The sequence below is a fragment of the Microtus pennsylvanicus genome, chromosome 3 (assembly GCF_037038515.1).
Source record: "Microtus pennsylvanicus isolate mMicPen1 chromosome 3, mMicPen1.hap1, whole genome shotgun sequence".
NCBI lineage: Eukaryota > Metazoa > Chordata > Mammalia > Rodentia > Cricetidae > Microtus > Microtus pennsylvanicus.
The window spans coordinates 100382661-100405901 of NC_134581.1; the positions used below are offsets into that span (position 1 = coordinate 100382661).

Here is a 23241-nt window from a genome sequence, read left to right on the forward strand (position 1 = left end):
AATAATGGTTAGAGATCAGAGGCAGAAAAAACAAAGTATCTGTTACTTGCTTGATTATTGAGTACACATGGGAGGATTCTGCACACAAAGAAACTGATTAGTTTGGAAGAAAGAAGTATTAGCCAAAGGGTGTAAAAGAAAAAAAGAATGATATATTTTATTAGAGCAAACAGCTGGAAGATGGAGGACCTCTGCAGGTTGGAGTCCACCTAGAAACTCTGGGTCACACTTTATGTAGGCATCTAGGTGCCCATCTTTTGGACACCTTCCTCCATTACTAGTCTGTGGGCATGGTTTTGCAGTATTTAAAATATTTTGGGAGCAGGTGTGACCTCTAGAACAGGAAGCCTCCCTTCTTAAAGGGGCTAGTTCTGACTTTCCGGATAAGTCAAGCTCCCATGAACCTCTTCAACCTCTCCTTTTCTGAGTGTTCAGTCAGATAAAATAAATTATAAGGCAATGTAAAATATTTTACATTTTCTAGGACATGCTTGTATCACCAAGTTAAACAAAATTTTGGAAAACATTATTTAAAAAGGATATATAATTTTATTGTCAACATTTTTATAATGCATGGAATCCATTCAGATTGATAATCTATTACTAATAGGTTGATCTTTACCCTCAGGTTTGGCACAATGTGTAGAGTAAAGTTTATGTTAATTTTAAAAGTCTGTTTTTGTGGTTATTCTTGCGCTTCTGTGCTCATGGTTGAAGCCATGGCTGCTGAAGTTGACTTGCACACATACAAAAAAAAAAGACATGGAAGTAAAAGGGAGAATATGTAGGCAGTAAGAGGGTTATTAAGTGGTGGTGAAAGTAATGGGACTGAAATTGGTAGTTGTACATTGTTCCCCAACAGGAACTTTTCAAAAACTAATTTTAGTAAAATAATTTGTTTTATCAAATGGAGTAGAAAGAGAAACTAGAAGAAGAAAATATTTAAGTAAATACCTGGGTTAACAATATTATATAAATGTTTTTATGTTAAATTTTTGTTTTCTGTAGATCTGATACTTAACTACAACATTTGGATGAGTTGTTTAAACACGGACTTTCCCCAACCAACATCAAAAAATAGTAATAAATAAGAGTGGAAAATGGTTAAGAATGTTATATTTCTTACATTTACTTTGGAGATGTTTCTGAGTACTGCTAAAGTGTCTGGTGGTGGATATTGTATTTTAATTAACTCAGTATTTTCAACAGATTCATCAACAACATGGAGGGTAGAAATCAAACAGTTGCCCTACAGTTCTTTCTTGCGGGACTAACAGATGATCCAGCTGTGCTACCACTCACATTCAGCTTCTTTCTCTGCATCTATCTGGTCACTGTCCTTGGAAACCTACTCATCATCATGGTTGTGAGTTTGGACCACCACCTCCATACTCCCATGTATTTTTTTCTCTCTAATCTTTCACTTGTTGACATATGTCTAAGTTCAACTACTATCCCAAAGCTTCTGGTTAACATGCAAACATGGGATCATACCATCACCTATACAGGCTGCCTCACTCAAGTCTGCTTTATTTTAGAATTTGCTTCTTTAGAAAACTGCCTCCTTGCTGTGATGTCCTATGATCGATATGTGGCCATTTGTCACCCTCTGAGGTACACAGTCATCATGAACGCTAGCCTCTGTGTTTGGCTAATTATATTGTGTCTGGTTATTAGCCTTGAAAACTCTCTCCTGCTTGGTCTGATGTTATTGAGGTTGTCCTTCTGCACAAATATGGAAAGCCCCCTAATCTACTGTGAACTTGCTCAGGTAATCAAACTTGCCTGCTCAGATACCCTAATCAATAACATTCTGATATATCTTTCAACATTCATCTTTGGTGGTGTTCCAATCTCTGGAATAATTTTCTCTTACGTAAAAATTGTCTCTTCAGTAATGAGAATATCGTCATTGAAAGGAAGGTACAAAGCTTTTTCTACTTGTGTCTCTCATCTAGCAGTTTTGTCATTGTTCTATGGTACAGCTCTGGGGGTTTACATTAGCTCTGCTCTGACTATTTCAACAAGAAGTACTGCAGTGGCTTCACTAATGTACACTGTGGTCCCTCAAATGATGAACCCCTTTATCTATAGTCTAAGGAATAGTGATATAATGAAAGCATTGAGGAAACTGAATCATTAGCAGATTATTTTTTGGCTTTGGACTTCACTGTTCAGAGTAAGTCACATTGATAGTGTATCTTGTGAGTTAGAATGCATATTTCTTCCTCTACTGTAGAATTTAAATGATTAGATGAAATATAATATAATTTATATCTCTTCTTGTCTGTGTTTTCTGACTATGATACTATATCTAGGTCTCAGATGTTTGACCCATTCCTTTAAATTTCTAGATACAATTTGTCTTCTTACTACATATAAGCAAAGACAGACATAGGGGCTCTAGATTCAGTGAGATGTACTACCGATATATATGTAATTAAAGTTACACTTGTATGCATTTATGAGTATGATATATATGCACTCATTAAAGTGGAATATAAGAATGTGTGTATCAAAATATATGAACTATTTAATACTAAGTTTAAGTCAGTTACTGTTGAGTAACTTTAAAGCAATACACTTTTATTTACCTCAAATAAGGATAGCAAAAGCAGATTCTGGCAAGTATGCTTGCAAATATTAATGAGTGTATTAAGATTATTAAAATTTAGCTGAATTGGGAGAATTTCTGTGACTTAAGTATAAATTCCCTATTCTACCATTTTCCTATCTTAAATGACTCAAATTCTACAGAAAAATCATGCACATCTTGGTTCCAAATGTTTTAAAAACAATATAATAATTATAGACTCAGAAAACATAAGGTGAACACAGAGAAAATAATATGAACATTTGATACTTATGTTTACTTCAACCTTGCTAGTAATTAGGATTTTTGCTGCTCTTGGCAAACACTGCAATCTAGAGATAGGTGGATTGTTTGTCTACCATCTGAGATATTTAAAAGCGTAGTGACATTGTTCTGCAATGTAGAATTTTCTTTGGTAAATTCAGAAGATTATTCCCATCAAAATCCATCTTTTTTACTTCCTGTTGCTTTCTTTCAAGGCACCAATTTCTGTCATTTCCTGAGTATTAGAATGCATATTATCTTGTTATTACCTCCTGCAAAGAACTGAATATTGAATCATTATTACATAGCAATACTACAGGTCACAGCAAGGATGCTTATAATTATAGTATAACCCACTCATGAAGAGGGTTTCACTCTAATTAGCAAGTACAATGTTAATCTAATAAGTAAATCATCATAAAAGTATTTATAAGATTAATGTCCATCTAACTCAGATAAAGTATTGATATTATTTATCACCCTCTCTGGGAAAAAAATTACAGTTCCTTAGTTTCAATAAGGGCCTAGGCACATATCTGCACAGCAGTCGGTATTTATAATACCATTTTCTTTTGTAATACATATTTAATTACTTGTGGTATCTTTTGATACAAGCAGATCATGCAAGCATATGAACAAATTAGTTACTTATCTGTAAATATGACTAGTACCTTGAGAGTAATGAAAGATATACAAAATTTTTCTGGGGTACTAGCAAAGGAAGGAGTTACTCATATCATACTAACTCCCTGGGGAAAGAAACTTTTAGTACTGTTGGGTTTTCAGACTGTATGCTTAGATGTGGCCAGGTCAGAAATGTCACCTACTGTGCAATGATATTTCATTTATGTGTGTCATTGTGTATGTATATATGCATATACACATATATGGATATATATATATATATATATATATATATATATATATATATATATATATATATATATATATATATATATGAAATGCATGACAGGCAGACACCCATAATTACAGGATAAAATCTAAAAATAATATGACAACTTTGAAAAGTTTAGTAGGTATTTCAGAGAACAACTCTAAGAATCCACAGAATTCAAACTACAAAACAAAGCCAGAAAAGATGATGATAAATTATTGCACTTATCAATGTAGACAGTAAATAACAGCTTGTCAGAAGAACAAAGTGGGTAACTATAACTTAATGATTAGAATAATACATCAAAACCTGGTAAGTACTTTCAGTATTCACTTACTGAATCTTGGGGCTCCTAACTTTATAAAACAAACACTATTATGCCTAACTACCTCATCGATATTGGGAGAATACTAGTGGAAACTTAGTACCAATTTTCACATATTCATAATATAATTAACCAAAATATTAGCAAAGAAACATCATAAATAAATTATACAGAAATAAAGAGAATTTAAATATCAACGTAATTAAATATTTTTTCTTATAAGAGCATGAAAATTTCACTAAAATTGACCACATTATAGGTAACAAATGAGAATTAGTAAATATATCACTTGATTAATTTTCTGAATCTTATAAAATTACATTATATGAAACAGTAATAATCAAAGAAAACAAAAAAATGCCTATCAACTTCAGAGTGGGGGACATGGGTGGTTTTCAAGAAAGAGTAGCTGAGAAGAGAATAAATGGGAGGAAGTAGTTTGATTATATATCAAACAACATAGCTCTTTAAATTGCAACATAAGCAAGTCAGTAACAAGGGAAATGTCTGAAGCCACACGAACACTTAAAGAATGTTAATATACATTTGAACTTAAGGGACACTGAAGAAAACAGTGGATTCACATGAATGGAGAGGTGGGGCAACTTTCAGAGGTGTTGAGAGAAGGAAAATTGTAATCAAAATATATAATATGGAAAAATCTCTTTTCAATAAAAGAAAAGAAACAGACTCAAAAGTATGAGAATTACCGACAAGACCTTCAGTAATACAGACAAAGAATGTTAACATATAATTTTGTTCATTTAGTGTCTGCCATTTGTAAATAAAAGAGCAAAATGAGCAAGTACTCTAATTCTTTGAATTACTACTGCATCTGTTGTAATGTTTCTCATTTAATCTATAATTCTAACTAATAATGAAAATTGTAGACCAATATTTCTTTTTTTTATAAACTTATATTTTATTTCTATAACATATTTCTTTAGCATTTCAATACACACTTATACATACCACACACACACATATATACGCACACACATATATACATAGACACACAGTATACACACACACACACACACACACACATATATATATATTTCTAGAAGAGTCTCTTTAAAGTTACTACATCAGAGGCAGGGGCCTGGAGAGGTTAACAGGACATTTCTGATAAACAAAAATTCCCAAAGTTGATAAATACATTCAGCAAATTAGCAGACTTTAAAATTAATACACAAAAATCAGTACCGTTTATGTGTACAAATGACAGCTTTACCAAGAAGGAAATCAAAAGGCAATCCAGCTCACAATAATACCAACAAATATGGAATAAATCTAACTAAGGAAGTTAAAGACTTACATAATCAATTTTTAAGACATTAAACATAGAAGTTGAAGTACCTAACAGAAGATAGAAAGTTGTTCATGGATTGGTTGAATAAAAATTAGGGAAAAGCTATTACAAATTCAATGCAATCCTAGTCAAAATTCCATTCTAATTTTTCACAGAAAGTAATTTTTTTAAAAAATTAACATGGAAGCCACACACAACAAATATTAAGAAAAGGAAAGAAAAACAAATCTATGTTAGATAAAATTATCCTGAACAATAAAAGAATAGCTAAAATAGCACTTTTGCTGATTTACAGTAATACCATAGATCTATACTTATAACATCAAAGTACTGACATAAACAGACACAATTTTAAAAGGAAGAGAAATAAAGACTCATAAAATCCAAATACCTACAACCTAGAGTTTTGTCTGAGACTGAAATTACCTACTGGAGGAAACAGAATATTTTCCATAAGTGGTGGTTTTCAAACTGAAAAGCTGCATGTAGAAAAGTGAACGAAATTCAACTCCAAAATTGAACTAAACATATCACCTAATACTCTTAGACTGATAAAAAAATAAAGTAGAACATATACTTGAATTCAAAGGTACAATACAGCACTTTTTTAAAAAAAACAGTAGTACTAGCATTAAGATCAGGAATTTTATAAATTGTTTGTCACAAAGCCAGAACTTCTGCAAAACAAAGGGCATCATTTATTTGAAGAATATGTCTAGAAAACATGAAAATATATATCAATTATGCACCTAACTTGAGGTTAGTCTTTAAAGTATACAAAATACAATAAAACTTAAGAAGAAACACCAATTAAAATGAAATATGAAAATAATCAGCTAATTCTCAAAATACTATATATGAACAATTTATTGGTAGAAAAAAAATGTCAGTATAGTGATCAGGAAATTACAAATAAATACACCTCAGGGATTTTATATTGATTGCCTTTCTATTGTAATAAAAGAAAACCATGACCAAGGCAAATTACTTCAAGTAGATAAAGTCTGTTTTAGCTTTGACTGCAGATTGTGAGAGTCCATGATGGTGAAGTGAAAGTATGGTGGTTCACATCTTGAACCACAAGAATGAAAAAGAGTACAAACAAATATGATTTATATATTTAGACTCTCAAAGTCCACACCAAATGACATATATTCCTTACCAGAGACACACCTACTACAGCACTTCAAACAGCACTATCAACTTGACCTTAAGCACTCAGATGTCTGAGACTATAAGTGAAGAGTGATATCTCCTTCACACTACAATGTTCCATTCCCTGTCACAGCTGATAGTATAATGGCTATACCATGGTGTAAAATGCATTAAGTCCAACTTCAAAGCCCTTATAGTCTATTACATTTACAATATCTCAGAAGTTCACAATGTCTTCTGAAACTCAAAGCAATCTCTTAATTATAAAAACTACAAACAAAATTGCATATCTATGCATTACCAATAAAAAAGAGGAGGAATAGGAATGTGAGGAGAAAATGCTGCATCAAAGTAAGGCATGGTCCAATACAATAAATGCAAAATCTATAAACAAGTCCAATATTTGAGACTTTAACTTTAAAGGAGTAGTTGTCTTTGTCCCTTATGATTACTTATCTTTCATGACCCTAAATCAAGGAACAGATGGATAATATTGGCAAGTTAAGCTATCATCTTGGGATGGGCCCTTGCCTGTCAAACCACATGAACAGCAACTTTTTTTGTAGCCATTTTCCAAAATTAGGAAAGTCCTTATGCTTTTTTAATGGTCAGAAACTTAGCTTAGTGTGGTCTCCCATTGTAGTCTCCATTTACATTACTCCACGGCTGAGCATGAGACTTCTTATTAAGTCTTAGTCAGAATGGCCAATATAAAAGGAACTATAGCATAAACTTGCTCAGTTATAGGGAAATAGCAACATTTTCCCCTGATTGTTGGAGGAGAAACTTCTGGAGTTTCTACTCCAAAAGTAATCAGTGTGAAGTTTTCTCGTAAATCTTAAAATAGTAGCCTAACTATACTACTCTTTTGCATAACCCCAAAGGACATTATAGTTTACAAGGGAGTTTATTGCATTTCCATGTTCACTCTTGCTCTATTCACAATAGCCTGGGAATAGAAATTGCTTAAATGACCATTAACTGATAATCAGACAATGAAAATGTGGTATATTTACTCAATGGAAAATTATTCAAATTTTAAAAGCTTAAATTATGAAAATCACTGTCTAATATATGGAATGAGACACAATCTGATATGGGAGTGATTTTTTTAATCTATTGCTCTTATTGGTTAATTAATAAAGGAACTGCCTAGGCCCATTTGATAGGCCAACCCTTAGGTGGGTGGAGTAAACAGAACAGAATGCTGGGAGAAAGAAGCTGAGTCAGTGAGTCGCCATGATTCTCCCACTCCAGACAGACACAGGTTAAGATCTTCCCTGGTAAGCCACCTCGTGGGCTACACAGATTATTAGAAATGGGTTATATTAATATGTCAGAGCTAGCCAATAAGAGGCTGGAACTAATGGGCCAGGCAGTGTTTAAAAGAATACAGTTTCCGTGTAATTATTTCTGGGCATAAGCTAGCCATGAGGGTGGCCGGGTGCCAGGGACACAGCCTCACTGCTTCTATTACAACAATAATCACTCTTAGTGAGGCAGCACAGATTCAGAAAACACACAAACAAAAACCACAACATGTAGTTCTTATAAATAAATGCTAACTTTTAATTTTTAGATATGTGTATAATATTTTGAAGACCAAAATAAGTTAGGTAACAATTAAGGGACAGTTACAGAGGAGGGGATTTTTCAAGAGAGGGGCATATATTGCTGTGACATAAAAGGGAGAATGGAATAATGGAACAGGAAGAATTAAAGGGGTGAGTAGAAGAGGAAGAAATACTGGGCTAAGTAGAGAAGGGAATACTGGCAAGGGCAACTGACGATAGAGGCTTATTGAGTATCCATATGGAGATACATTTTATAAGGGTTTATAGTCACATAAATCTATGCATTCAGTTACCCTATACTAGGAGAGATGGGAGACAATATTCAGACTCCATGTGGCACTGGACATCATAGTGATTATGGTGGTTGATAGTCATGTATACAAATGGGGATCTTGTGGACCTATTAGGATTTCTAGAATGAATTCTATAATCAATGTTTATGATGTACAGCAATGTATAACAAAAATAGTTCATAATTTTAAGTATAAAACATACATTAAAAGTCCAATTTTGGATCGCAAGCTGGCTCAGAGCACAAAAGTTATTTCAGCCAAAGCTAACTACTTAAGTTTGATCCCTAGGACTCACATGGTAGGATAAAAGAACAGACTCCTGCAAGTTTTTCTCTGACTTCCACGTGTGTCATAGCAAGCATATTCCTCCTTGACAAATAAACTTATAAATAACATGTAATAAAATACAATTTAACAATATTCACTAATACTTCAGTTGAGAGTGAAGTTTTTCTAATCTTTAATGACATAATATTCATATTTATAACCATATATGCAATTCATATGTTCAATGATAAATAAAAATTAGCCTTTCTAGGACTGAAAATTGTATAGTAATATATTTGTACATAACATTAAGGGAAAATGTAACTTGTTAGATAAATAATATAGGATATGCATGTATAATCAGTGTCTTAAGGTTTCTATTGCTGTGAGGAGATATCATGAACTCAGCAACTCTTGTATAGAAAAGCATTGAATTGGGGCTGACAGAAAGTTCAGATACTTAGTCCACTATCTTCCTGTTGGGAAACATGACGTCCTGCAGGGAACATGGTGTTGAAGAAGGAACCAGGAGTCCAATATCAGGATTGGCAGGCAGGAGGGAGAAACAGTGTGCCACTGGATGTACTTTTTGTCCTTGAAACCTTAAAGTTTACTCTTAGTGACACTTCCTCCAAAAAGACCACACCTACTCCAACAATGCCACAAGTTCTTATCTTTTCTAATGGTGGCATGCCTATGAGCCTATGGGAGCCATTTTCATTCAAGTGATGATAGTAAAGTGAACACAAATAATAAAAAAAATGGTGAAAATCATCCTGAGGTGTTATTGCAGCAGTGATGATGAAGTCACGTCTACTCTTTTTGCCTTTAAAGACATATTCCTGGAATCAGGATGGTTGTGTCATAGCTTTTATAATGAGGGTTTTAGATATTGAGATGCAGAGTTAGGAAAAGCGTGTCTGGGAACACCTCTTTCAGGATTGAACACCTGCTCCCCCTCTTAGATAACTGCTGTGGAATAATCCTTCAGTCTACTGTGAATATGTATTACTCTCATTGGTTAATAAAAAGCTGAAAGTATGGTAACCAGGCAGGAAATTAAGCAGGAAAGCCAAATGAGAATGATGGGAAGAAGGAGGGTGGACTCAGAGGAGATACCTGCCAAGCTGCATTGGGAGCAGGATATGCTAGAGGACAGGTAAAGCCAGGAGTCACATGGCAGAATGTAGACTAATGAAAATGGGTCAATTTAAATGGTAAGAGCTTGTTAGTAATAAGCTTGAGCTATTGTCTCAGTAATTATAAACAATATTATGTGATTTAGCCAATATTCACCTCTGAAGCTTGTGGACATTTCTCAACAAAAAGAGCTCCATTTGCCCTTGATAATAAAAATTCTAAGGTTTTAACGCACTACTCTTTTAAGTTGAAAATATTTTTCTGTCCATGTATAAATTATTATAATTTTTGTTCTCTGTTTATTTATAGTCTTATATTTCACAAACCTTCCTCCCAAGCCTCAAAAATTAACTGAGAAGAGGGGATGAAAAGAGTATAAGAGCTAGAAATCATGGATGTCTTCAAGGCCAGAGTGTTTCATGGATGTTACAGTACTGTTGAACACATGTACTTATAGCTCCTGGGAAAGGTTCAAAATAAAAAATGAAACCAAAGTAAAACATAAAAAAAATTAAATGGAGCAAATAAACAAAATGAACACATAATCAAAAATCTATGCCACAACTGAAAGCACCAAGTGCATGTATCAAAAAGAAAAACAGAACACAAAAATCCAACAACAAAATCTTCCAATGTCAAGGTCCAAGAGATTAGGAAAGTCCAGGTTATCAGGACAAATGTGGACGACCAGCTGCTTTCTATCCAATGAGAGTTTCTCTGTGGCATCAAGACAAAACTCAGACCACTACAGGACCTTATAGAAAAAGATCCCAAAAACTTCTCACAGAGGCTTTTGTGATGTCACAGTAAGAAATGCAGCAGTAACAGCAAATAGCTCAAAAGATGAATCTCTATCTAGCTACAGGGACTGGATAACTTTTGTCATGGCTGTGAGCAAATTTCCAACAAGCTACAACTTAAAAGGCAAAGGGTAGCCCTCCTCTCAGGCTCTCTGAGGGTAAGGAAGGGTGACAGATGAGGAGCTGGGCAGATTTGGGGAGATGGTTCTGTAGCAGTTGGGTACATGACTTTGACGAGCATCCGGACATCCAGTTCCTCCTGCTGCCCTGGGCTTTTATGACCTCCCCAAATGGAACCTCCTGCTAGAGCCCAAGGATGTGATACATGGGAACATGTAGGCCATTCTTATTAAACCTGAAAAGAACACTTTGACTTAAGAACTCAACAGCAAGCTAACATAGCAGTAAGGTAACAAGTGGCATAGTAACAAGACAGACTCTGAAGCTATGTGCTGACCTTTGCTAGAGACACAATATGGACTAGTTAGAGAATAACCTGTGGTTTGCCCCAATGTCCTGTGCGCTAAAATTCTGACTACTACATACATCATCTCTATACTTCATCCATTCAATTTCTCTACCTAAAGCTCTTATAGTTGGCCATGTAAATTATGCTAGCCCTCTCCAACACTGGGACAATGTAGTAAAATGACTACTTCACAATACAAAAGGACCTCACAATGGTCCTTTTGGTAGAATATTGGATGCGGCAGAGTAAGTATGGAAGATAGTTACCAGGATGGATGAGCATTTAAGTGCTTCAAAGGTTGTAGGAGAAAATAGTACAGGTAGATATGATAAAGATTCACATAGTGATGGAATAGCTTGCTTCTTACAGCTTGTTCATACTAATAAATCTTTTAAAACCTAAAATTAATTTTAAAATGTCAAAGAATCTTGCTTAAGGATAGACATATAGGGTTAGGAAAAAGAAATCGAATGGAAGTCAGAAATTAAACCAAGAACCAATTCAGAGACAGGAACCCAAACCAACAAGCGAGGAAGCAAAGTCACTATTTAGATGTCAAAGCAGAAGAATAGTGTCTGATTTTCATAAATTGGTAATATCAAAGTTTATGTGAACCAATGTATGAGTCCAACAACTCCACAGCCACCCAAGCTGCAGCCTAGCAGTAAGTCCTAGGGAGGAATGAATGATTCACAGGTATTTACAACCAAAACTGAAAACAAAACCAAGAGATTCTTCACTTTCTGTCTCCATGGACTCCATGGTTCTTGGCAGTGACCAATTCCCTATGAAACACCATGTTTTCCAAAGGTTGTGATATGGCTCAGGCTCTCAGAGGGAAGCTATGTCTGGGGATTGGGAAGATGGGTCTGAAACAGATGTTTACATGATTTGGTTGTGTCCTATTGCCTCTAATAACCCAATTCCCTACAATAGGTTCCACCACCATGGGGTTTTACAGTCTGCTGAATAGTAGCCTCTGTTAGAGACCTAAATTCAGAGACTTGAGATGGTATGAAACCTCACCCACACAAACCTTGATGACATTTTGACTTTAAAAATAACAGCAGTAACAACAAGAGTGGACTCAGTCAGTTTTAGGCCAGCCGGGGTTAGACACATGGACTAGATAGTGAACACACAGGTCCTTTTCACTCAGATCCTCAAATTCTTTAATGACTCCAACTACTGAAGAATTCTTCAGGTCTAAAATAATTATACTCAGTTCCTTTTCTTTAAACCCATATTTATGGACATCAGAAGGCTGATAGTCTATCTGTGACACTATGAGGCCATGAAGAAATTATTGTCCCTCAACATTTCCCAGAGCATGTGTTGGTTAATAAATGTCACGGTGAGCAGAAGAAGACACTTTCAATGATAAGCAAAGTTATAACCACAGGGAAAGGCTGAGGGAAGTAACAAAGCAGGTATGTGTGCTTCACACGTATGGCCAAATCAAATTCTTTACTTTTTACAGCTACCTTAGCAAAAGCTGAGGTAAAGAAATAAACCACTGTACAAAACGTTAAAGATAAACAGGTAGAGAATAATAGAAAATTTTTGATAATAAACTAAACTGAAGCACAGGCACTAACTACATCTAAACCAAAGTCAGTCAAAATTCAGGCACATACCCGAGCCCACTGGGAAGCACACTCACAATGTTCAGGTCAGTGGTGATCACAAATGTTCAGTTTCAATGACAGACAATCAAAATCTCTCCAGACCAAAGTCTTGAGTCAAGTCCTATGCAGTCAACCAGCAGCCTAACTGCCACCTAAGGACAAGATCCAAGCCTTATATGGGTGAGCCACTCTCATCACTCACAATGGCTCATTGTGAGGTCACAGAGCAATGGACCAATCACAGCTAACCAGAAGCCACCAATGCTTTGCAGTTCTTTGCTCATGGCTCCTCCCACATCAATGCCAAGACTTACCAGAGGAGATGGCAATTTGGCTCACGTATTCAGAAGGTCAGGCACAGCATGGTGGTAGGGTCAGCTGGTGCACTGGTAGCAGGGCCTACATAAGTGCTTTTATTGCACAGATAATCTCCTCATGCTTAAGCCTATTTAAATGTCCTTGTCATCTAGGCCACTCCTGAATTCTTTTCGGTGTCACTACCACAAATACTGTTAGTCAAGATCCCTAAAAACCTCACAGTAATAATTAGACTGCTGAGGGTGACAGAGTGAAGATAGGTTTCTGTCACCACAATGGCTGACATTTCTGGGGGTTTATGCCAAATAAGCAGGGACAGAAAGTCAACTTTACTGCCTGGTGTCCTAGGTTTATCTGCTGGACTATTCTTAAGAAATATATAATAAGGAACTAATGTTATTGCTTTGTACTTATCTTCTTATAACCTGGGAGCATTATTCTCTACCCCATATCACTACCAGCATCCTGGAATATGACCATACTGTCTGATTCCATAAGACAAGCAGGGTTGGGCCTGGGTAATACTTGAATGGGAGGCCTGGCATGTTGGCACACACATGTAATCCTACCATATGGGGGTGAAGGCATGAGGATCAGGAGTTCAATGTCATCCCCAGACATACAATAAAGGCAAACTGAGCTACAGGAGAAGATGAAAACATTTTTATACGTTTTCACAAGTTTGGGTTCAACAAGGCTTTCTTATCCCCAGCAGTGAACTCTATGAGAGAGCATAGAACATGGAAGAAACAGACCTCAGAGTGACAGAGGAGGAAAAGCAATTTACATCCAAATACTCAGAAGGTGGCAGATATACTCCCTTATGCAACCCTGAGACCAGAAAAAAGATTAATGTCCCCTGATCACCCCCCAAATGGAAGAGTACAGGGTATGTGTAGCTCAGGCTGGCCTCATATTCTCTATATAGCCAAAAGTGACCTGGATCCTTCATCTCCCAGGTTTGAGAAGTGCAGGCATGAACCCATACCTGATAATGCTTTCTTTTCATTTTTTAATTTTTTTAAAAAAGGAAAACAATCTTTTTTTCACCATACATACCAATCCAAGTTCCAACTACCTGCACTCCTTCCATTCCATCCAGATCACTACCACCCCACCCCCATCCATTCCTTGGAGAGGATGTCACATTGCTTTGGGCAAGGTCCAAAGTCCTCCCTATTATATCTAGCTGAGCAAGGTATCCATCCAAAGAGAATAAGTCCCCAAAAGCCAGTACATGCAGTGGAAATAAATCCTAGTTGTACTGCCAGTGATCCTTCAGTCTGCCCCAGACATGAAACTGTCAGCCACAATCAGAGGGACTACTTTGGTCCTATACTTGTTCCTTCCCAATCCAGCTTGAGTTTGTGAGCTCCCATTACTTTAGGCAGAATATTTCAGTGGGTGTAGCCATTATGGTCTTGACCTCTTTGCTCATATTCTCATTCCTCCAACTCTTCAACTGGACTTTGGGAGCCCAGTCCAATGCTCTGATGTGGGTCTCTGCCTCTGATGGAAACCACTTTCTGGATGAAGGTTCTAGGATGATATTTAAGATCATCAGTCTGACTACAAGGCAAATCAAGATCAGGGCCACTCCACTCTCTTGCTTAGGGTCTTGTCTGGGGTCATTCTTGTGGATTACTGGGGAATTTCTCTAGAGCCAGATTTCTGCTAAGTGTATAAGGGCTCCCTCAATCAAGATATCTCTTTCCCTGCTCTCATTTCTGACCTTCCTCCTCCTCAACTAACCCATTTCCTCAAGTTCTCCTCACTCCTCCCCTTCTTTCTTCCTCTTCCTTTTCTACCCACCCCCATGCTCCCAAATTTGTCAATTGATATTGTGTGTTTTTACTTTCCAGGTAAATCTATGTATGCTTTTCTTAGAGCTCATCTTATTATTTAGATTCTATAGGATCATTAACTATATAGGCTCAATATCCTTTGTTTATAGCTAGTTTCCACTTATGAGTGAATACATACGATATTCATCTTTTTGGGTCTGTGTTACCTCACTCAGAATAGTGTTTTCTAATTCTATTCTTTTACATGCAAAATTCAAGCTCTTATTTTTTTTCAGCTGAGTAGTATGACCATGTATAAATGTGCTACGTTTTCTTTATCCATTTTTCGGTTGAGGGGCATCTAGGCTGTTTCCATGTTCTGGCTATTACAAATAATGCTTCCATGAACATAGTTGAGCAAATATGATTGAGCATCTTTGGGTATATGCCCAAGAGTGATATTCTTAATGTATGAAGGAAGTGATAATAATAATAAGTAAAGATGTCAAGAAAAACTGAATGAGGAATATTCTCTCAAGGATTCATTATATCACTGGTGATGAAGTCACATCTATGCTTTCTTCCTTAGTGGCAGACCCTCAAGGGATTTTAATGATAGTGTCATAGTTACTTTAATGAGAAACTTTGGATATTCAACCTTTGGGGAGATAGAAAGAGTAAGAACAAGTCTGAGAATATTTCATTCAATAGATCTACCTACTTCAAGAAGAAAAACCTATGCCTACTACTACAGAAGATATTGCCTGAGAAGCTAATGTTGACCTGTTCTATCTGTATTTCATACACAGAAAGATTTTTATCTTCCTGAGCAAGGTAATTTCGCGATAGCCATTTCTAATCTCTTTAGGCATAGTTATTATTTTGATAAGGTATGCTTTATATATCTAACTCATTCATGGATCAATTCTTGCTATTTATCATTTCTTTATAGATATTGTTGAAAGTAGTATAAAGTTACATATCTTTTTAAGTTTATATTTTTCTATATGATCTGTGTTCCATAAGGCATTTTAGCATTATGTCATTCTTTGATTTTTCATAATGCTCATGCTATATGTGTTTTTTGTTCTGTTTCTCACTTCTATTACATATAATTCTTTATGATGAAATTTTAGAGCCTCTAAAAGGGTTCATATTTTAGAAATTCAAAATAAATGGCATAAATATTTTTATGTATTTATTTTTGTGATGGGTGTTTTTGTTCTGTTTACTTCAAGAAACAAAACATTTTCTTGGTGTGAACCAAGACACACTGAAATATAATTGATCCAGTGTCAGAGGTGTGATAGAAATGATGCCTAGAATGGTTACTATGAACAAGCAATTCAAACACATACAACCATCTATTTTCTAGTGAGCAAACACAGCACTCAGAACCTCACTCCTTGAAAAATTGTGTTCTTATTTGTATCATACTGGGTCCCTGGATCTCATCTTACAATTAGTAAATAATGACTTAGCCCACTGAAACTCTACAAACACATAAGTAGAACTCTGCATATCTTAAATATGTCACATAGGAAAATTCTCTGCCAGAGTTTTATGTGCTAATCACCAATATATTGTGGTTATATTCACAAATGACTAAATGGTCTCTTGTATAACCAGGATGGTAGTGAAAAACATGAAGCCTCAAATACACATAATCTTTTCACATCTGAATTGAATTCTATATTTCTTAAAAATACCATGTAATTTTATACCAAAAATTTCTCATTTTATACTCTGTGAAATACTTCTGATTGAAAAGCTAAATTTTCATTTAATTCAGTTCAGCACTTTGAAAAAAATATATGAATGAATTTATGTTAAAAATATGTTCTACTGACAGAAAATGTTGCCAAGATAAGAAAGAAAGACAAGATATTATTTCTGCTTCTGGGAAGTTAAGCTAGAACAATCACTATGAAAATCATTGATGCAGTATTTTTAAAGAAAATCAGAAAATTTAACTTACACACTCCAGGGCATTTAGCTAAAGCCTCTACATTGTAACTACAGAGTATTTTGTATTGATGTTCATTGCTGATGTACTCACAGCAGGAAAGAATAGCTATATGGACAAAGAAATTATGATTGGTCCATTTAGCTATTCTTTTCTGCTGTGAGTACATCAGCAATGAACATGAAAAAAATTATGATTGGTATAAACAATTAAGTTTATACCCTGTGAGGAAAAAGGAAATTATGAAATTTATGACTAAATGGGAGGATAGGGTAAAGTAAAATAACAAAAAGTGAAAAGATAACATATGACATATGATATATTTTGTCTCGTATGCTCTTTCTCCCTTCCTCCCTCTCTTCTTCCCTCTCTCCCTCTGTCTTTTTCTGTCTGTTTCTCTCTCTCTCTCTCTCTCTCTCTCTCTCTCTCTCTCTCTCTCTTTCTGTGTGTGTGTGTGTATGTGTGGCTTTACTGTGGATACATGACATAAAGACAAAGACAGAAAGAAGACAAGAAAATAAAGAGGTTATGATGAAGGAAGGAGTATAATAGAACAGGGTTGATGTGAAAACTGAAAATGGACTATAGAGTTGGAAAGAAATATAGGAATGAATAATCGCATAGAATTATTTATGAAAATGTGGTATTGAATATATTAATATGGGAATTTAAAGATATAAGAATTTTAGTTGTGGAGAGCTACATGTCATCATCCCCATCACACTTTTTAAAACTCCTCTTCCATGACTGCCTGTCTAGCCTGTTACATATTAGGGATAGTAAGAATTCTCACAGAAGCCTTCCATGACCCTCCCTTTCAACTGTGCATCTATAGGTATCAATATCACAGATAAAGTAGCCTCCTTGCTTTTACAGTCAGCCACAACATGGATCATGGACCTCCACATGATTTCTGGCTGGCTACAGCAGAGACCACAAACTTGGCCCCTTGGTGCAGTATGACCAGAGACCCAGTCAGGTCCTTCAGAAGCATCCAGATGATGGACGCCAACATGGGCTCGGGTGACAGTACAGGTCACTCACATCAATATGGCCCTTGGCTGTCAGTCAGGGTTATGGGAAAGGTAGTACTATGTTCTATTTAAGGGTAGACCACTGAGAGTTTGATCATTACTTGAAAGAATATATAGATAACAAAAATTGGGTTTACATTTTTCTTTTTTTAAATCTCATATTTATCTTTTCTTTTTTAGGAGGGTAACAAGGGTTGAGAGGCAGACATGGAAGTACTGGGAAATAATGTAGTAGGAGGCTACTTGCTTGTTCACAGTTTCTCAGCCCCCAAATAATCACACAGAAACCATATTATTTGCAATACTGTTTGTCCAATAGCTTAAACATATTTTGGACTAGCTCATATCTTAAATTAATCCATCTCAATTAATCTGCATATTGCCATGAGACTGTGACTTACGGGTAAAATTTTGATATCTGTCTCTGGTGGGGCAACATAGCTTCTTACTGACTTTGTCTACTTTCTCATAACATTCTGTTTAGTTTTTCCCACCTACATCTATTTTGCCCTGCCAGACCAAAGCACTTTCTTTATTAACCAATGGTATTCAGAGCATACAGAGGTGAATCCCATAGCACCTCCCCTTTTCTGTTTAAATAAAAAAGTTTTAATTTTAAAACAGAATAATTATATATAACAAAACAGGTATCAAACAAAAATTACATTTACACTCCTTATATCTACTTTATATTTTATCATAACTAAGAAAAATTCTAATTATAACTATTTATTCTCAACTCCATCAAAGACCCCAGAAGGATATAATATTACCTAAGTAACCAGAAAGTGCAGTGTAAGCAACTCCCAAAACTCTAGAATTAACAGAGACATCTTGCTGCGTAAACAGCCACACAAAGTTCTTCTGTATTATTGGAGCATTTACCTTCAGCCTATAGGACCACAGTTTCCAGCAGATTTTTCTATGAAGCATGAAATTTCAAAGACAGTTCAACCTATATTGGCAGTATATCAGTTAATTTCTTCTGTGTTTTGAAAACTGTCCTGGAGACTCTTTCATGAAGCAGGAACCCCAAAGGACCATTTCACCTTTAGGCAAGTTCAGCAGTCATTTTTCTGTGGGACTTGCTTGTTTAAGTATGCTAAGTATAGCATAAAGCAGTCGAAGCAAGGGCAGTTTCTTGCCCAAATGGCTAGCAAACTCCATAAGAATTCTCTTCAGTGTCCATCATCCTCTTTAAGTGATTTGTACTGCAGGAACAGATGTGTCTCATGTCATTAACTGTCCTAACTTATTAAAATATTTTAAATGCCATATTCTTTAGTTATTGAATGTTTGAAGAATAGCTATCCATCTAAACTACACCTCTGTATATTTAGAAAATATAACAAGACTACAAGCCTGACTATTTAATTAATTAATTAATATACTTATTAAAGATTTCTGTCTCTTCCCCGCCACCGCTATCCATTTCCCTCCCCCTCCCCCAATCAAGTCCCCCTCCCTGGTCAGCTCAAAGAGCAATCAGGGTTCCCTGCCCTGTGGGAAGTCCAAGGACCACCCACCTCCATCTAGGTCTAGTAAGGTGAGCATCCAAACTGCCTAGGCTCCCACAAAGCCAGTATGTGCAGTAGGATCAAAAACCCATTGCCATTGTTCTTGAGTTCTCAGTAGTCCTCATTGTCCGCTATGTTCAGAAGATGACTATCTATTAACATATGTCTCTTAATTATACAGTACATTTTTAAATGAGCTACATAAACACAATACCGTAATTAAGAGTAGATGTATAAATATAAAAACTTGCCTTCAAATTTGCATCAACAGAACAAGATTCATAGCAATGCAAAATATTTATATCTATAGCTTATCCCACTTTAAATGTAAGCAAACATTTATAAGCACTATTTGGCAATTTGGGCATTGTTAACTCCACACTGCTTTCTGCTTTTTGTTGTGCAAAGTATTTCTGGGGATACTCATGGCCACCTTTCAGGGGTTTTGGTCCATATAATCCTGACTCTCTGTGTATATTCCATCTTTATGGGGCTTATTTTCTTCACTCTATTATGTTTTCTACATGTTTAATTTTTATTTTATTATCTTTATTTCTCTAATCTATGACTGTCTGTGCGCTCTCTCTTAAAGAATTTGTTTTATTTATTTAAATGATTACTTCTTTTTGTAATTCTCTGTACTCTTTTTCTTCTCTCTTCACAGCCTACACATGCATACGCAACACTGTGACCCATTTAGACATCTTCTTTAAAGCCTAAGTGGTGGCATTGCCAGAGCAAATATGGCCTTGCTTGCTTGCTCTGCCCACTTAACATGGTAGAAGTCTGTTTACTACCTTTGAGACAACTAGGTGGGGCTGCCCTCTCCACCTCAACTCTGATAACCAGTTGGGCAATGCTGCCACCAAATAACTGTCAGCAAGCTGCCCACAAACTACATCTAAATGTTTGGCCTCCTGAAAGAGCAAGAGTTTGTACTAGCTGCACAACCCAGAAACCCACCCTGTCAAAATCTTGTGACTTTTTTTATGCTACTGATAAATCAGGAAAACATCTCATAAAGAAGTCACAACATTAAGCTTTGCTAATTCTGTTTTGCTTTGTTTTGTTTTGCCTATAATTCCTTCTAAAACTCCGTCAGGTGTTAAGTGGATTTTCATTTGCCACTTTGTTGTCAATCTGTAATAGGAGGCCACTTGTTTGTTCCCAGCTGCTGGACCCTGAAATAATCACACAGTAACCATATTATTTGCAATACTTCTTGGCCAATAGTTTAAGCATATTTCTGGTTAACTCATATCTTAAATTAAACCATCTCCCTTAATTTGTATATTGCCACGAGGTTGTGATTTACTGGGTAAAGTTCCATCGTCTGTCTCCAGTGGGGCTATATAGCTTCTGACTGGCTCTGCCTATTTTCTACCAGCATTCAGTTTAGTTTTCCCTGCCTACCTCTATTTTGCCATGCCAGGTCGAAGCAGTTTCTTTATTAACCAATTGAATTCATAATATACAGAGGGGAATCCCAGAGAGAACGTTGAGCACCAAAGACACTCCACTGGAAGCTTGTCTTCTTCTTGGCAGAACTGGCCTTTGGGCAAAGAAAAGCCCATTCCTTGACTACTGACAGAGATACAGAGTATCCATGAATGGATAAAAACAGAATTGTCTTATCTTGTCAAGACAGGGTAGGATAATTCTACAAAAAAAGTTCCTTGCCTTTGAAAATGGTATGTCAGTTATGTTAGGCCTTAGCCAAAGCTGGTTGCCTCAACATTGCAAACAAGACTTTGGGTGATTGCCCAGGTAGTCAGTTGTCTCTGTTATTTGTTGCACATTTTGGAAGTTTCTCGTTTCTACTTCCTGGATGCATAAGTAATATTACTTCCCTTCTCAGATATTTGATGGAGTTGAAGATTAGCTAATCGTAGTTACCCTCTACATTATTTAGACTCCTTGAAATAAAATGCTTAGCAAAACTTTTGTTATATGTTTCTTGCTTAATATTGTTTGTTGTTTGTAATTTTATATTTGGTATCTGCTCCTGCTGTATATAGTTGTATTGGGTATAGTGCGATCATGTTTAGAGAAAGGGGGAGATAATGGGGGACTTCAACCAATTGCGTGCTATATAAGGTGTGTCCCCCCCCCCCCGGGCCACAAATAGCCTATAAAACCATCAATGTGTGCTGGTTTTCTTTCTTTGTTTTCCTGCGCTCCGGAATCACTGGAACCCTGGCTTTGTAAGTTCCTCTTCTTCCCTTTATTAAAGCTGAATATTTTATATTAAAGCTAGTCTGGTTAATTCTAATTGTCGGTCATTTATGCCCCTTCAATCATAGGGTTTGAAAATGACTTAATTTCAATTATTACATTGTAATAATAAAATAATTTAATAATACTTATGGAGCAATGTAAGGAATTTGCACTTTAAAATATATTAAATTTCTACTACAAAAATCCTCTTAAAATGTATGTGTAAATTTATTTGAAATTGTATTAAAAACAGCACTAAAAGTAATGAAAAGTTAATGATAGTTTTTTAACAGGGAAAATTATTTATGTCTGTAGTTCTCATCATGGAAATGGTGGAGATCTTCATTAACATATATTTCTCCGAAATTCAATATATATATATATATAGATCCTTCAAGATGAGTTAGAAAGTAATGTCTCCTGTTGCCAAGATTGGCATCCTGACTCCTAGCCCAAAACTCATGGGGCAAAAGGGAGCCCTTATTCCTATAAGCTCCTCTACATGTATGTCAACATTCAAGAACTTCCCTACCAAAATATGGAAAATATTTAAGTGAAAAATGTAAGCATATAACAAAATCAACTGCATTAAATTTTAAGTATTATCTACTGGTTTATCTCTTAAATGAGATTGAAGAATATGTTTGGGTTTAGAGTATAACTTTTATCTCTAACATGCCCTCCAAGTGATGTTGAATCTTGGCCTTTAAATATTTTATTCTACTCTGTTTTCATTAGGTTTATCATGAACATGAAACCTGGAAACGAAACAAGCATCTCCTACTTTTATCTGTTGAAACTGACAAATGATGCTACAATGGAGCCCCTCATCTTTGGCCTGTTCCTCTTTACATATCTGGTCACAATTCTGGGAAATCTGCTCATCATTCTTGTGGTCATCTCTGAAGCCCATCTACAAACACCCATGTACCTCTTTCTCTCCAAACTTTCATTTACTGACATCTGCCTTAGTACAACAACAGTCCCCAATATGCTGAAAAACATCCACACACAGGATCAGAGCATCAGTTACATGGGCTGTCTTACTCAGGCCTGCTTTGTTTTGAATTTTGCTGTATTAGAAAGCTGTGTCCTTGCTGCAATGGCTTATGACCGCTATGCAGCTATTTGCCACCCACTGAACTACACAGTAATTATGAATCCAAAATTCTGTGGTGTGCTAATTCTATTGTCACTGACCATTAGCATAGTGAACAGTTTATTACAATGTCTGATGATACTGCGGGTCTCATTTTGCACAAACCTTCAACTTCCTCTGTTCTTCTGTGAACTGGCTCAGGTCATTAAACTAGCCTGCTCTGATACACTCATCAACTATATTCTGATATATCTTGCAACATTTATATTTGGTGGCATTCCAATCTCTGGAATAATTTTCTCTTATACTCGAATTGTCTCTTCTATTTTGAGAATATCTTCAATGAAAGGAAGGTATAAAGCCTTTTCCACTTGTGGATCTCACTTTGTAGTGGTATCAATATTCTATGGTGCAGGAGTGGGAGTTTATGTCACTTCTGCAATTACTGTTTCACCTCAGATCACTACAGTTTCATATATGATGTATACTGTCTTCCCTCAAATGTTGAACCCCTTTATTTATAGCCTAAGGAATAGGGATATGAAGAAAGCCTTAAGGAAACTTATCACAAAAGTACCTTGCCTTCCATGA

At 35.8% G+C, this 23241-nt stretch overlaps 2 protein-coding genes across 2 annotated transcripts; both read left to right on the plus strand.

The window, feature by feature from the left end:
- Window positions 1-1204: 1204 nt before the first annotated feature.
- Window positions 1205-2143, plus strand: LOC142846836 (olfactory receptor 7G2-like). The gene has a single exon (XM_075967624.1). It carries the CDS (start codon window positions 1223-1225, stop codon window positions 2141-2143), a length of 921 nt encoding a protein of 306 aa, XP_075823739.1. The 5' UTR covers window positions 1205-1222.
- A 20147-nt stretch (window positions 2144-22290) lies between these two features.
- LOC142846837 (olfactory receptor 7G2-like) lies at window positions 22291-23241 on the plus strand. Its single transcript, XM_075967625.1, has one exon. The coding sequence runs from the start codon at window positions 22297-22299 to the stop codon at window positions 23239-23241; it is 945 nt and encodes a 314-aa protein (XP_075823740.1). The 5' UTR covers window positions 22291-22296.

Coding starts and splice junctions, on each gene's coding strand:
- LOC142846836 (XM_075967624.1), top strand. CDS start 1,223: ATGGAGGGTAGAAATCAAACAGTTGCCCTACAGTTCTTTCTTGCGGGA.
- LOC142846837 (XM_075967625.1), top strand. CDS start 22,297: ATGAACATGAAACCTGGAAACGAAACAAGCATCTCCTACTTTTATCTG.